A 13,688-nucleotide genomic window follows, 5' to 3' on the forward strand; every position below is an offset into this window, starting at 1 on the left:
AAACTTAAAGAAAGCCATCAATCCAAGTAGCTCGGATTCAAGAAGGGTGGATCTCTGCTCTATAACTTTTGGCCTGACATTTGATTATCATTGCACCCAATGGCAGACCAGCGTTCTAACCCTCAACGGTTGCCTCTGTCGGAAAGAAATAATACAAATGGCTCATTGAATCATTATCCGTCGACAGTGACAGTTCAATGGGCTGATAATGACCCCGAACATCCCCATAATCTGAGCTTGAGAGCGAAGTGGCTGGCTGTTATTACAGTCTCCCTAGGTTCACTTTGCGTGTAAGTCTATGCATTTCTGAAATCCAAGGCTGATTCCAATGCGAGAACAATAGTACATGCACTTCATCCATATACACGACAACTTACAGCCAGACTATGAGCGAATTTCATCATTCCCAAGAAATAGCAACGCTGGGTCTTTCGCTCTTCATTTGGGGAATGGGTAAGGCAATCATTAGATCCCGTTCAGGTGACAAGTAGCTCACAATTGTCCTCTGTAGGGGTTGGCCCACTAGTTCTGAGCCCATTATCTGAGGTAAGTCACAGAATTGCGATATTTGTCGGAACAGATTGATTAATTTATCAGCTCTATGGTCGGCGGATCGTTTATTTGTGCTCATTTGCATTCTTTTTCATTTGGATCTTCCCATGCGCCTTTGCGAAAAACATTCAGTCGCTACTGGTTGGACGATTTCTTGATGGATTTTCTGGAAGCGCCTTTTTGAGTGTTGCAGGGGGCACAGTAGGGGACATGTTTCCTCGGCATAAGCTAGCGTTTCCTATGATGGTGTATACCGCAAGTCCATTTGTTGGGCCTGAAATTGGACCTCTGTGAGTTAATTTGCTTACCTAGTTGCATTAAGATGATCAAGTCCTTATATTGTTTTCAGTCTCGGGGGCTTCATAAACCAGTATACTCACTGGTACGTAATTCAAAATAGTAACCAAGGGGTCGAGAGAAGACCAAATCTAAAATACGACAAACAGGCGCTGGACATTCTATGTATTACTCATATGGGCAGCCGCAATGCTAGGTTTGGTGTATTTATTCGTCCCTGAAACCTACCAACCGGTGTGAGTTTATAAAGTGGCGTCTTTGAAGAGAGTCGATTCTAACATACTCATCACAGGCTTTTGAATCGAAAAGCACAAAAAATTCGAAAGCAGACTGGGCACCAAGTGGCTCTGGCACCAAACGAAAAACACAGTTTGCCTCTCCAGACTAGAATATTACGCTCCATTTACCGGCCGATTATGCTACTAGCCCTTGAACCTATGTGTTTGAGCCTTTGCATTTACTCCGCTATTTTGCTCGGAATTATTTATCTATTCTTTGGTGCGTTTCAGACTGTTTTCGAGTCAGTCTATGGATTCCAGCTGTGGCAGCGAGGACTTTCGTTTCTTGGCCTGTTAGTCGGAATGATTTTTGCCATGCTTTCTGACTCTTACTGGCAATGGAATTACCGTCGCCTAGAAATGAATCATATGGCTCTCGAAAATTTAGGCTCTGAAACGTTTCCGGAATGGAGGCTGCCTCCAGGTATTTGTTGTTCATTCTCAAATTACTCATTGCCCTAACCCCGTTTATAGCCATATTGGGAGCCCCTTTGGTCACTGTCGGTCTTTTTGTGTTTGCGTGGACGGCTTATCCAAGCGTCCATTGGATTATACCCATTATTGGAAGTGGTATATTTGGTGCAGGGTGAGTTCCCATATTACTAATTTTAGTATAGTATACTCAGAACCCCAAGGCCTGAAAGTGGCCCAAGGACCATTCATGTTGCTTCCTTTTCGTTCCATGTCACTGATTCTTACTTGGCTTTTCTATCCTATAGGACCATCCTCGTCTTTTCCGGTATATTTACATTTCTTGTTGATGCCTATCCCGCATATGCTGCAAGTGCCTTGGCCGCAAATAGCTTTATGCGTTCTACTTTTGCGGGAATCTTCCCCTTGTTTGGTACCCAATGTAAGAAACTCACTAGAAATGTCCTTGTACTGCTTCCTAATAGCCCTTTTCTCACCTATAAGTATATAATGCATTGGGCATACAATGGGCATCGTGTCTGCTTGGATTCCTCACTTTAGCAACTTTACCATTCCCGTGAGTAACCCTTTTCAGACTTATGGATTATATGACAGATAGATACTGATCTGTTCTAGGTATATGTTTTACAGATATGGGAAGCGTATCCGGAAGAGAAGCCGTTATTCTGGTTGAATTTGGGGTCAGAAGGGGAATATCAAATGTGACAGGATGTGATATATCAATAACTTAGATACAAGCAGTCCAAGTTTACGATCAATTCAAAGAATGTCTCATAGGAAATTGAATTTGGTGTCTCGTTTCGAGCTGCTAGAAGACTTTTTAGTTATTCAAGTCTTTGATTTCTGCGCTGTGTGCCTTTTTCTTTGTCAATACCTAGGCGTTAGATCGCATTCTAGTGCTACAGTAGTTACGAGATTTGCTACTATCGGTAATTTCTGACTTCAAGTCTTTTACATCCGTCATCCACAACTCAAATAATAGAAACCTCATATTCGGAAAATGATATTCAGACAATGGAACACGTACAATTCTCCAAAAACGATGTCCGACCCGGCCAGCCCTGTTGAAAGAAAGGACCGTCTGCAAACCGTCATGAGTCCTTGTCCGACACAAGACGCGTTTCTAGATAATCGAAGATGACTTGATGCAACCGATAGAAAGCACCTTGATGACAATGCGTGTCGCCGCCCTCGCCTGCTCTCAGGCTGACGAATTCGTGCTCACACTGCAAATTCTTGCAAAGAACCTCTGGCTGGCCTTTGAGGAAATGGTCATTCTCCGCATCAAGTACTAAACAGGGCGTCACGATGTTTTGAGCCACCCCCTCCAAGGTGTAATTATTAACAGCCCGCATAAATGCAGAGACGGAACGCATCCCAAAAGTCCATTTTCCATTCCGCAGACCCCAGCGAATACCTGTCGAAAGGGATTGCACACAGTCGAAGATCCAGTCACAAGTTAAGTCATATTTGAGCTCAACAAGCTTTTGAACAAAGACAGGCTGTTGGACTCGGAATGCAGATCCAAAGTCATAGACTCCATCATCCAGGATAATGGCTCGAGCTCGATGTTCTTGCGTCGCTGCTCTCGCCACTAAATACCCACCCATGCTCCATCCAAAGATGGCTATGGCATTGGCATCAATATCTGTACGAGTCAAAGCATAGTCGATAACAGGGGTAAGTACATGTTCCCAATCATGTCGGAAATACAATTTCTGTCTCCGAACAGCGGCCCCTTGTCCGGGGCCATCGAAGGCGAGGAAATTGTAACCTCTTGCTAAAGCTGCCGCGCCAATCGCAAACCACCCTTCGCTCATAGTCGAGTCATAACCACCATTGAAAACTATTGTACGACGTGGCTTTATCGTATTGTCAAGACTGACAAAATATCCTGGAAGCGTTGTCCCTTCATAGGGGATGCTGATAGATTCGTAAGTGAGCGAGGACACTTCCATGGCATCAATGAACGATTTCTCTGAGCTTCTATAAAGGAACTGCGATATATTGTCTTGTTCAACATTCTCTCGTCGGAAGAACTCAGCCGTGTGGAAGTAATTAGATGCGCGAAGGTAACTCTGATAGGCGCTCTCGTAGTTCTTAACGGATTTAGACTTCGCTGCCAGAGAGACTGCGCGTTCCGCAGCCTTTTGCCATTCTCTCACCCAGTCATCTTCGTTGCCAGATCGGATTCTGGAGCAGATTGCTATCACTTCAGCGAGATCTGCACCGCCATAGTTGCTGTAACCCGCCGCACGAAGAGCTTCATAGCTGAAGGACTCGTTTGAGTTGAAGAAATGATTGATAACCATTGGAGGCCTGCTGGGTGAGATATCCTTCGAAAGGGTGATAAGTTACGAAGGAAGCAGAATATCTGAGCGTATAACCGTCTTAATAAAGATTTGAGTATGATCACAGATGCAAGATTGGCATCTGCCGACATGATGATATTCGAGCTGCATCACCACCGAACTTGGTGGCAATAAATTCGGAGTTGAAATGGAATCGGTCCGAATCACACAAATTTCCTGGATCAACGATCCGAATACAGTGCCATACACTAAATTTGTCCCGATTTCATATACTAAATCTGTATGAATGTAGAAGAGTTATAAAATTGATAAAATATTCCATCTTCATTCTTCCCAATATCTCCGGGTGACTCTGACGTCTGACCCAACCCTTTCCACTCCTGGTGCTGTGCCCGGATATAAGCTAGCACAAATATCGGTATATCAGAAGAAAACGCATATGAATGCGAGCAGAACCAAACTAATTTGCAGGAATGATGGGAAAAGTGATGTAATTGACATAGTCACTGCCAAAGTGAATGTGATTCAGGCCTTTGAAAATATTTTCAGATCTGTATATAGAAGGTTAAAAGAGACAAATATATAGAGTTTGAAAGAGGTCTCCATTGTCAATCTGGAAACATACCTGTCGATAGGGTCATTGTGGCCCCAAAATCCAGTACCTGAAGTATCTCCTGAGCTGACTTCCAATACCAACCTTCCTCCCGATTCAACAACCACATTTGTCGGCCAAAGCTCCACTTCGACGGTATAAACATCGTTTGGTATTACGGGCAGAACATCTGTAGAATAGAAGTCGCGATGCGGTAACCAAGGTCGATGATGGGGGTGCTGAGGATTGATTTTGCGAAGAGAAACTCGAAGCCAGCCTTTGGTTACAGGAACAGGCTCTCCAGCAGAGCCGGTGTAGAATACTTCCTCGTCAGATGGTGACAGGTGACGCAGAGTGAGGAATAAATCAATATCAGACGGACTATTTCTCCATCGATCTCTGCTAATGGAGACATTGAGGTGGGCCACAATATGTCCAGTCACCTCAGTTTCTGAGTCGAATCGTACCGAAGTAAATGATAAAATATCTTCAGGTCTGCCTTCACCAAGAGCTTGGTAAGTTAATTTAGTCGGCAGATGCTGCTGCTCCGGTAGGTCACGTTGAAGCGTTTTTTGGGTTGTTAGATAAAATGAAGTGTATTTGGTCCTGGAAAGTGGCCATTCATTCTCTTTTCGACGAAGAAATGATTTCTCTGCCTGTGGATTGTTATACCCAATGTTTCCTCGTCGAAGAATCAAGTCAACTGGGGGAACAGTCCCTTTCTTGGTCCATCCTTCGCGATCGTCGCCTTTAAGCCAAGCATCGAGAAAGCTTTTTTGAACCTCCACTTCTTCCGGGTAATAGAAGGGTAGATCATGCCGTCCTGTGATAAATCGAAGATACTTGAAGTCTGATCCTGACCACAGGTATCCAAGCACATTGCCTCGCAGATGCAGCAGAATCCCGCCCAGGTTGGCGATGCTCAAGACGGGGACAGTTACATCCTCGATATTGAAATTGAGGGATGACAAACCTTTGTCATCTCGATACCTCTGCTCATGGAGCACCGGTTCGTAACGACTTGCCTTCAATTGCTCGGGGCTAAGATCGCCTTCAACCGTATCAGGACCCCAGTTCCGCGCTGCTCGTCCAGGTAATCCATACTGATTGGGTGCGACCTGACGAGAATACCACATGGTGTAGAATTTATTTGACAGAATTCCCCCCGTGCCGCAAAGATTCACTGTATGGGTCCGAAAATCCCTCCCATGGCACAATGGCCGCCAGACCTTTGGGCTGCAAGCTCGCAACCTGCCATTGTGTCGCGGCGTAATAGCTGACACCAAGTAGACCTACTTTCCCCGAACACCATTCCTGCTCAGCAGCCCACTCGATGACATCACGGAATCCCTCGATTGAAGATGCAGACTTCACATTCAATACACCAGGAGATTGGCCAACGCCGATTTCGTCCGCTCGAATGACAATGTAACCATTATCGGTCCAAAACTGGGGCGTTGGTGTCTCCCATGCAGAGTGCTCTGTCTGATGCGCAGGGTGTACTTCAGAAAAGCTTTTTGGGTTGAAACTGAGTTTTTGAACGAATTAACATAGTTTATATACCTCTCGGAAAGCCTGTTCACATACTCTTTGTAGGGAACGTCTTTGCCGTACGGTCCATAAGTCATAAGTACGGGAAACTTGGTGCCAGCTGAAGCTGTCCTGGGCTTGTAGACATTGCAGCGGATCATCCCTCCGTTCCCTATGGGTACTGAAACATTTGCCTCGAAGATGTATGAGAAATTCTGCGAATCGGTCGTTAGGATATCGCGATGTTGGGCTGACATGCTAGGCAATTATGATAGTTTCGCTGGTCTTGATGAGGTCGATTTTGAAGAGCAAGCTAACCAACTCCAGGTACCTGAGGAGTTTTTGAGAGTTTCTTTGAGACGAAAAGCAGTCTTCTGTATAAATTCGAGAGATTGAGATGAACAATGCGTCAGGCACAGTATACCTCGGCTGTACAAATTATCGGCCCGATTCGGCCAAACTGAATCACCTCCGAACCTAAGATGAAGTAGATGTCCAAAAATGCTCCGCTCAAGATCCACTGGTGTTTCAATGTCTATTATTTAATCAATACAACAAGGGTTTGCACTGCCTATATTGCAATTAGAAGGAGCATATGTAATGGTAAATCATTCAGGGGTCTGCAGACATCATTATTATGATGATGATGATGATGATGATGATGATGATGATGATGATGATGATGATGATGATGATGATGATGATGATGATGATGATGATGGCGTGGACCAAGATTCAACTAAAAACCTTCCAACCTTGTTGGAAGAGGATAGACGGTTCAAGTCCACAAAATTGCTCAACCCCAGCTTCTGCAAAAGACAAACTGTACCATTCAGGGTCTGGCAACAGACCAATTTGACTCATCGACGAGTCATTTGCTGTCATGTCAACCAGGCTATCTAATCCGGAACCGCCATTATCCCGACTCGTAGCCGACGGTTGCGAATCTTCAGTATATTTTCTAGCGTTCCTGTATGTGGCGGAAGGTTGTGGATGTGCATTCTCGAGGTTCATGGGTTGATTAGATTCTTCCAAGGTCGTGGACAGGCGGTTGTTATTAGAATACACTGATGGTTGAACTGGAAATGTTTTAGCTTCCAAGACTGCACACCAACATATGATAAGTAAGCTCATGGTCTGCATACTGTCTTGTGATTCGATTAGCCTCGATGACTTTCTAAGTACTGAACGGCCGGCCTTCAAGGCAGAATGCAAGGTTTCCCACTGTGTTGTTATAGGGTTAAAAACGCAACAGACAATACCCAGAAGTACTAGAGAAGGTAAGGGCACTCACAGGATGCTGCAAAGCTCTCCAGTATATTCTTAGAGAGCCTATCAGGCGTAGTATCGCCTCTACAGCGGCCAGCCTGTTTTCCATTCCACCGGTATTTACTGTCGACTCACTCATTGATTGGTTATGGCGAGAAATTTGGGTAGACAAGATAACTATACCCACGACAAAAGCGCCGTAGCCCACAAGAGGAGGCACTCGTGAAACATCCTCTCGGTTATAAAGATAAGGAGCCAATAGGTGCTCAAACAAGTCTGCATGATGAGTGACAGTCTCTGCTGCTTTTCTTTGCGTTTCGGGGTCAACGATCGGGTCCGTGGGGGCTCCTGAGAATAGAGGAACAATCATGGCATGTAAGACAATCTGACATTGATGATAAACAGCGTCATGAATAAGTAATATCTGGACATCAGGGATGTTATCGTCTTGATGGACAGAGGCTCTCACAAAACAAGCGTCGTCAAACAGTGATGTTGCCAAGCGGGATAAATGCTGCTTCGAGTTGAGATTTTTAGAGATTCCAGATGAGGAGTGGTCCTTGCACAGAAGCTGGACTTTCGCCCTGGGTAAGTAAATAAGTGCATTAGCTCATCTTCATGGTCACGCAATGGGGAAGGACCCCATTACCAAACTCCAATCATTTTGATCAACAAGCCCACGGCGGTGGGAGGGTGAGAATCTCTTGTGAAGGATTGAACGGAAATAGAGTGCCAATCTCCACTCATCATCTGGTTATACGACATTGGACAGCCTGATGACTTAGATAAAATTGAGCATGGAAGTGGAAGCATGGCTACTTCTTTCCAAGCTGACTCGATGTATGGTTCCGGCTCCATAACAATGCATGTAGATGTCCAGCAAGCCCAGAAGCATCGCCGTTTGAGTTCTGGTTCCACTGAACCATCATTCTCATTCACAGACTTCGTGTCAAATCCAAGCATTTTAGATGATCTGTAGGCAAGAGCTATATATTCGTCAAGTTGGGTTTCCAACTAGATCCCTTCATATTGAGAGGTCGCTTTTCACATGAAGGACAGCTTACCAAGGCATAGATTTCCCGAGTGAGGCTGGCCGATGCCAAACCAATAGAGCTGAACGCACTCTAATGCTTGGACAACCATAAGTGATGGGAATTCCAAAGCCAACGACATGGCTTCTCTCATAGCAGTTTTTGCCCATGGGAGTCCACATGAATGATAAACACTCAGAACCTTAAGCTCCGGGTTTTCATCTTGAGTGGGTTCTTCGCCGTCATCTCTTGGATGAAGAAACCTGAAAAGATATATTAGCTTGGCTCCTTCAGGCAAAGTTCCCAGTTGACAAAGAGGATGATGTACAGAGTTGCCAGAGCAAACAATGCTCTGAGTAGAGCTCCATGTATCTTGCCCTCGAGATAATCCTGAAATAGGATAGGTTTGTGAAATAGAAGAGATGCATTGTATATGCGTGCAAAGTATATCTCCAGTAAGGAAAGACCAAGGGCTGTCGGTGGCAATGGTGGCTGTTTTGTTTCAATTATTGACTCCGTTGCGATCGATCTCATTCGACGCAGCTGAGTGGGATAAGACTATAAAAGATTAGTCAATACAGGGCAAATCACTTAGAAGCGTCAGCTATTTGACTTGAATCCTACATCAGATAGCACAGGAGTTCCTGCAGCAAGGCCACCAGACGCATCACCTATTCCAGTATTACTTGGAGGAGCTGTATTCTCTTCGAAGGAATGACTGGGACCAGGTCGAGTCAAGAAAGGAGCTTGAGAGAGTTCACCAACGGGTGGTGATGCCTCCTCTGATGTGGGCCCATTGCAGGATTGCTGAGCTGCAGTATTCCTAGAGTGACTACTGTCACGAGTGTGCTCAGTTGCATTGTGCAGCAGCTTCTGCCTGCGCTTGCTTCGTGGGCCTCGGCGATCTGGAGGATTGGGGTAGATACAATTTGCCCCGAGTCGGTCACACCGTGCGCATATAGGATGTTCACGGCCACACTTCAACTACAGAGGGCTCGCTTTCAGTAAATGAGTTCGTCTGGTAACTGTAGTTGCAAGTTACCTTCTGATCGCGACACCGCAAACATGCGGTAATCGATAAGCGCGATATACCGCGAGTGCCACTCCGGCTACTTTCTTGTTGACTGGCGGTCTGCATCGTATCTTTCTTTGCATAGAGTGAGTCGCATAGATTCGGACCTTTCGGATATTGCAATTTCGGACCGAAGCATGGAGTCTTAGGATCTCAGATGATGCTGGCAGTTTCATTGAGGAATGGTAGGTTAGAACTTATGCGAACCGGGCTTTCTTTGAATTCGGGCCGAATCACATGGACTCACTCGATTCGGGCTGGTATGTCGGTGGAGAACTAGACACCACCACGAGAAGTCTGGTTCCTTGATCTACATAGTAATTGCTTTATACTTCACCTTCGACAATGGCCATGATATAATATTTCAATGAGAAGTGGATTGTGTATGAGAGAACATACTTTCGTGGCTTCGCCCAGTTCTGAAGTTACAAAGTCACCGAGGAGACTTTGAGTTGCATTGAACCACCAATCCAGTTGCCAGACAGAGGAACGTATTATAAAGAGAGTAGGCAAGCGGAGGAGACTAGTATACTCCACCATAGTTTGAATGAAGTTGGGGAAGATTCATGAGCGACTCTATACGAGACACAAAAGTCCTGATCAAAGTAAAGCGACAGAGTTGTCTGAAATATCACTTTCTAAACATAGTACATACACAGCAGCGCCAATATCTTGAGATTTGATCATGTCAAGACATACGCACGCACGCAATATTGGTATCAAAGCACCTCTCCACGGGGAACGACAAGAATGATCAACAGTACAGTCGGTCTCGGTCAATGGCAATCCAGCCACACGCAAGTGACATCGCTAGACCTCAGACCATCCTCCCACATCAATGCAAGTCCATTCCATCCAATTTCGAGTCAAAATGAGCAGGCCGCTTTTATTCTCTCCCTCTCAGTAGCCCTATATGTGAAGGGTTAAATCCTTTACTCGTCTTCGTAACCCTTAGGGTGCTGGCGCGGACCGGACGGAACTAAGTAGATGGAAGATTGAGGTTAGTTCCGGACTCATTGATCATGGACACGCATATTCTCAATGCCCTGGCAAGAAGAATGTACTTACTTGGGTAGGACATGGGGATGGGGGCAGGGTCATAGTCGCCTAGAGCGCGGCGGAACGGAGGCAGAACAGCCAGCATAATTGGGCCGGAGATACCGATAATGCAAGAGAAGAAGATCGCAGGCTTCTCATGGGCCGCCCATCGCATCCAGCGGCCAGGCTGCGACCAAAGACGAGGGTGGTACATGGTGATGTGTGAGGGGTGTCGAAGGACGGATTGAAGAGGAGTTTTCGGACGGACGGCAGTCGTATGTAGGATCCAAATAAATTAGATCACAGTGACAGACGAGGCAAATGAAAAGTAACAGATACCACCTAGTGATATCTGAATGGTGCAATAGTGGTGCGCGGGAGAAGAGACAAAGTTGGGAAGGCCGTGGGGAAGAAGGCAAGTGGAAGTTCGGAGATGCGACTCAAATGTCTTGGCGCCCGGCCCAGTAACACGTCGCCCTTTCGGGTGATCTATATGTACAACTTCCCAACTCCCCCTCCTCCACAGTTGTCATTCTTTTTTTGCTTCTTCATACTTAACGCCTGGAGCTCAATCCGCTAGGCGGAATTTCTTCATGATGAGGTGGTGCCTTGCGTTGCTTCTCTGCTCCTTCTTGGCTGTCATCAACGCTTTAAGTAGCTCCGGCAGCCGTTTGCTGGTCGTCTTGGACGAGAGTGCTGAGAAGAGCGCCTATTCAACATTGTGGTCTGACTTGGAAGGTAATCAATTGGTTATTTTTTCAGTCAAAATGAGCTGTACTGATCTCAATCCTAGAACGAGGATACGATGTCACATTCGAAACACCCAAGAGCAACAGCTTGTCCCTCTTTCAGCATGGCGAGCGAGCCTATGACCATCTCTTGATCCTCCCCCCCGAAATCAAAGGGTAATAACTATCCCTCAATCCTTGTATATAGAGCTCTCAAATGACCCAATTGCTTAGGTCTCGGTCCCAATCTCACCCCAAAGAATGTCTTGGACTTCATGAACCAAGACGGCAACATCATTCTCGCTCTCTCCGGAAAATCCTCAACTTCGAGCGCCATCAGCTCTCTTCTTCTTGAGTTTGACATTCACCTGTCAAATGACCGTTCCGCCGTTGTCATTGACCACTTCAACTACGATACAGTATCAGCTGCCGAGAAACACGATGTCCTCCTCCTCAACCGCCCCGAAGCTCTGCGTCCTGATGTCAAGGCCTTCTTCGATGGGGAGGGCGTTCTCGCTCTTCCCCGTATCGCTCCCCAGACTTTGGGCAACACTAGCCCTCTCCTATCGCCTGTCCTTCATGCCCCCGCGACCGCCTATGCCTACAACCCTAAGGAAGAAATCCCATCGGCTGAAGACATTGAGGCCACTGGATCCCAACTGAACATTGTTTCTGCTTTGCAGTCCCGCAACTCAGCTCGTCTCACTATCCTTGGGTCCGTCGAAGCTCTGGAAGATAAGTGGTTCTCAGCTAGTGTCAAGGCCCCCGGTGGCAAGAAGATTCCCACCGCCAACCGAGAGTTTGCTAAGCAATTGACTGCATGGACATTCAAAGAGACTGGTGTCCTGAAGGTTGACAAGATCGAGCACCATCTCGCTACTGACGGCGAGGTTTCTGCGGATGACCTTAATCCCAAGATCTACCGTATCAAGAACGAGACTGTATGTGAAACTCGATGTCGAAATAAGCTTGCTTTCCATACTGACCGGCCTTTTTTCTTTTTAGGTTTTCAACATTGAGCTTTCAGAGTATGCCTACGACAAGTGGGTTCCCTACGAAGTTCCCGCTGGTGATGAGCTCCAGCTCGAGTTCACCATGCTCTCGCCTTTCCACCGTCTTGCTCTCCAGCCTACTAAGAAGACTGAGACCAGCACTATCTACAGTGCGAAGTTTGTCACGCCCGACCAGCACGGCATTTTCTCTTTCCGTGTGAACTACAAGCGACCTTTCCTCACCAATATTGAGGAGAAGCACGAGGTGACTGTTCGTCATTTCGCTCACGACGAGTATCCGCGCAGCTGGGCCATTAGCGGTGGTTGGGTCTGGATTGCTGGATTGTGGTCTGTGATTGGAGGCTTCCTGGCCTTCGTTGTTGTATGGCTGTACTCGGCCCCTGCTGCTGATAAGACGAAGAAGATGCAGTAGACTGTAAACCAATGTACTGTGAATGATGATAGGGAAATCCTTTTTCAATTTAAATATGATATCGTTTACTTGCCTGCTTGGTAGAATTACATCTATAAGCGTAACTTGTGTCAGTAGTTGAAGCTGAGATGCTATTTCTAGTCTATTCGAGATCGCGCCTTGTTCCTTTAATGTATGAATATCAAGCTATAGAAAGAATTCCGGACCATGCCAGCATGAACCAGGGTGAGGCGCAAAGAAAAAAAAAAATAAAAAAGGACCTGGATGGTGCCTTGAGCCCTTCCACAAGCCATCCATCATGCCACGCCTTCCTCGACAAAGTATCATTCTTGGGGCCTCACACAGTTTCCTGGATATTACAAACCCCTCGTCTTCTCCGGATCCATTTGTACTTCGTCGCCGCTGAGTTCCTTGACAGTCGTATAGGCTGGTCGACCAGCATACAACTGATCCGAGGAGCCCGATTTGCGACCTTCCATTTCCTTCGCTGCTGCAATGGGTGTATTTCCACGGAAACGTTTCGTCATATCAATCTGATTGCGTCTACACAGTGAGAACAGAGCACTAGTTAGCAATTGTCTCTCTGATTCTTTGGTGTTGTCTCTCCTCTCGGTCATCTATTGACCGTATGATCAACTCACTTGCACTGATTGAACGCCTTTCCCAACTGCTGACATTGTTCGGTAAGAGTCTCAAAGTTCGGTGATCTGAGACAGTCTGCTGGTTTATTGCGGTAGACCATGATACAGTCCGAATTCTGAAGGCATTGAGCCACCGCGTCTCCTAAAGAGTGTAACAAACGGGTTAGTTCAGATGATGCACCTCGGAGTGAATCCTCCACAACGCTGGGATCAGCAGATCACGGGGAACTCGTTGGCACTCACGGAGTTCTTTGCACGAGCCCGGCATAACGACGTGCCTTCCTCTTTCAATTTAAAATCCTCGAGAATCCCAGCGGAGGAAGAGTCGCGGTTTCCCAATTCAATGGCAAATTCGGAAGATCATGCGCATCCCGATTGGTCGACCCCGGATGAGGTAAGCACGCTCTTTCACATGTTTCCCCCATGACGTCGCCTCGTCCGTCTTCGTTTTCTGTTTGCTTTTCTCTCCTTACCCTGTCGATATACGTAGG

The 13,688-nt window shown here is 46.3% G+C and overlaps 8 protein-coding genes across 8 annotated transcripts; 3 read left to right on the forward strand and 5 right to left on the reverse strand.

The window, feature by feature from the left end:
- Positions 1 to 99: 99 nt before the first annotated feature.
- N7469_002885 (MFS transporter) lies at positions 100 to 2,232 on the forward strand (the record flags this gene model as incomplete). The annotated part of the gene is made up of 11 exons (XM_056641805.1): positions 100 to 290; positions 380 to 453; positions 512 to 546; positions 598 to 842; positions 902 to 934; positions 999 to 1,085; positions 1,142 to 1,551; positions 1,602 to 1,713; positions 1,847 to 1,980; positions 2,043 to 2,115; positions 2,175 to 2,232. 11 exons carry the CDS (start codon positions 100 to 102, stop codon positions 2,230 to 2,232), a joined length of 1,452 nt encoding a protein of 483 aa, XP_056504299.1.
- Positions 2,233 to 2,650: 418 nt separating this feature from the next.
- N7469_002886 (alpha/beta hydrolase family protein) lies at positions 2,651 to 3,871 on the reverse strand (the record flags this gene model as incomplete). Its single annotated transcript, XM_056641806.1, has 1 exon — positions 2,651 to 3,871. One exon carries the CDS (start codon positions 3,869 to 3,871, stop codon positions 2,651 to 2,653), a length of 1,221 nt encoding a protein of 406 aa, XP_056504300.1.
- Positions 3,872 to 4,331: 460 nt separating this feature from the next.
- Positions 4,332 to 6,250, reverse strand: N7469_002887 (uncharacterized protein; the record flags this gene model as incomplete). Its single annotated transcript, XM_056641807.1, has 4 exons — positions 4,332 to 4,422; positions 4,497 to 5,581; positions 5,679 to 5,991; positions 6,051 to 6,250. The coding sequence occupies 4 exons, from the start codon at positions 6,248 to 6,250 to the stop codon at positions 4,332 to 4,334; spliced, it is 1,689 nt and encodes a 562-aa protein (XP_056504301.1).
- A 343-nt stretch (positions 6,251 to 6,593) lies between these two features.
- On the forward strand, positions 6,594 to 6,896 carry N7469_002888 (uncharacterized protein; the record flags this gene model as incomplete). Its single annotated transcript, XM_056641808.1, has 1 exon — positions 6,594 to 6,896. One exon carries the CDS (start codon positions 6,594 to 6,596, stop codon positions 6,894 to 6,896), a length of 303 nt encoding a protein of 100 aa, XP_056504302.1.
- A 1,997-nt stretch (positions 6,897 to 8,893) lies between these two features.
- Positions 8,894 to 9,431, reverse strand: N7469_002889 (uncharacterized protein; the record flags this gene model as incomplete). The annotated part of the gene is made up of 2 exons (XM_056641809.1): positions 8,894 to 9,198; positions 9,386 to 9,431. 2 exons carry the CDS (start codon positions 9,429 to 9,431, stop codon positions 8,894 to 8,896), a joined length of 351 nt encoding a protein of 116 aa, XP_056504303.1.
- An 866-nt stretch (positions 9,432 to 10,297) lies between these two features.
- N7469_002890 (NADH:ubiquinone oxidoreductase subunit NDUFA3) lies at positions 10,298 to 10,617 on the reverse strand (the record flags this gene model as incomplete). The annotated part of the gene is made up of 2 exons (XM_056641810.1): positions 10,298 to 10,344; positions 10,434 to 10,617. The coding sequence occupies 2 exons, from the start codon at positions 10,615 to 10,617 to the stop codon at positions 10,298 to 10,300; spliced, it is 231 nt and encodes a 76-aa protein (XP_056504304.1).
- Positions 10,618 to 10,999: 382 nt separating this feature from the next.
- On the forward strand, positions 11,000 to 12,556 carry N7469_002891 (dolichyl-diphosphooligosaccharide-protein glycotransferase; the record flags this gene model as incomplete). The annotated part of the gene is made up of 4 exons (XM_056641811.1): positions 11,000 to 11,141; positions 11,197 to 11,259; positions 11,366 to 12,072; positions 12,137 to 12,556. 4 exons carry the CDS (start codon positions 11,000 to 11,002, stop codon positions 12,554 to 12,556), a joined length of 1,332 nt encoding a protein of 443 aa, XP_056504305.1.
- A 356-nt stretch (positions 12,557 to 12,912) lies between these two features.
- N7469_002892 (PET191 family protein) lies at positions 12,913 to 13,465 on the reverse strand (the record flags this gene model as incomplete). Its single annotated transcript, XM_056641812.1, has 3 exons — positions 12,913 to 13,099; positions 13,198 to 13,339; positions 13,441 to 13,465. The coding sequence occupies 3 exons, from the start codon at positions 13,463 to 13,465 to the stop codon at positions 12,913 to 12,915; spliced, it is 354 nt and encodes a 117-aa protein (XP_056504306.1).
- Between the last annotated feature and the right edge of the window lie 223 nt (positions 13,466 to 13,688).

This window comes from Penicillium citrinum (genome assembly GCF_028827155.1).
Source record: "Penicillium citrinum strain IBT 23319 chromosome Unknown utg000002l:1.0-3833315.0:1.0-3834789.0, whole genome shotgun sequence".
In the NCBI taxonomy this organism is placed as follows: domain Eukaryota; kingdom Fungi; phylum Ascomycota; class Eurotiomycetes; order Eurotiales; family Aspergillaceae; genus Penicillium; species Penicillium citrinum.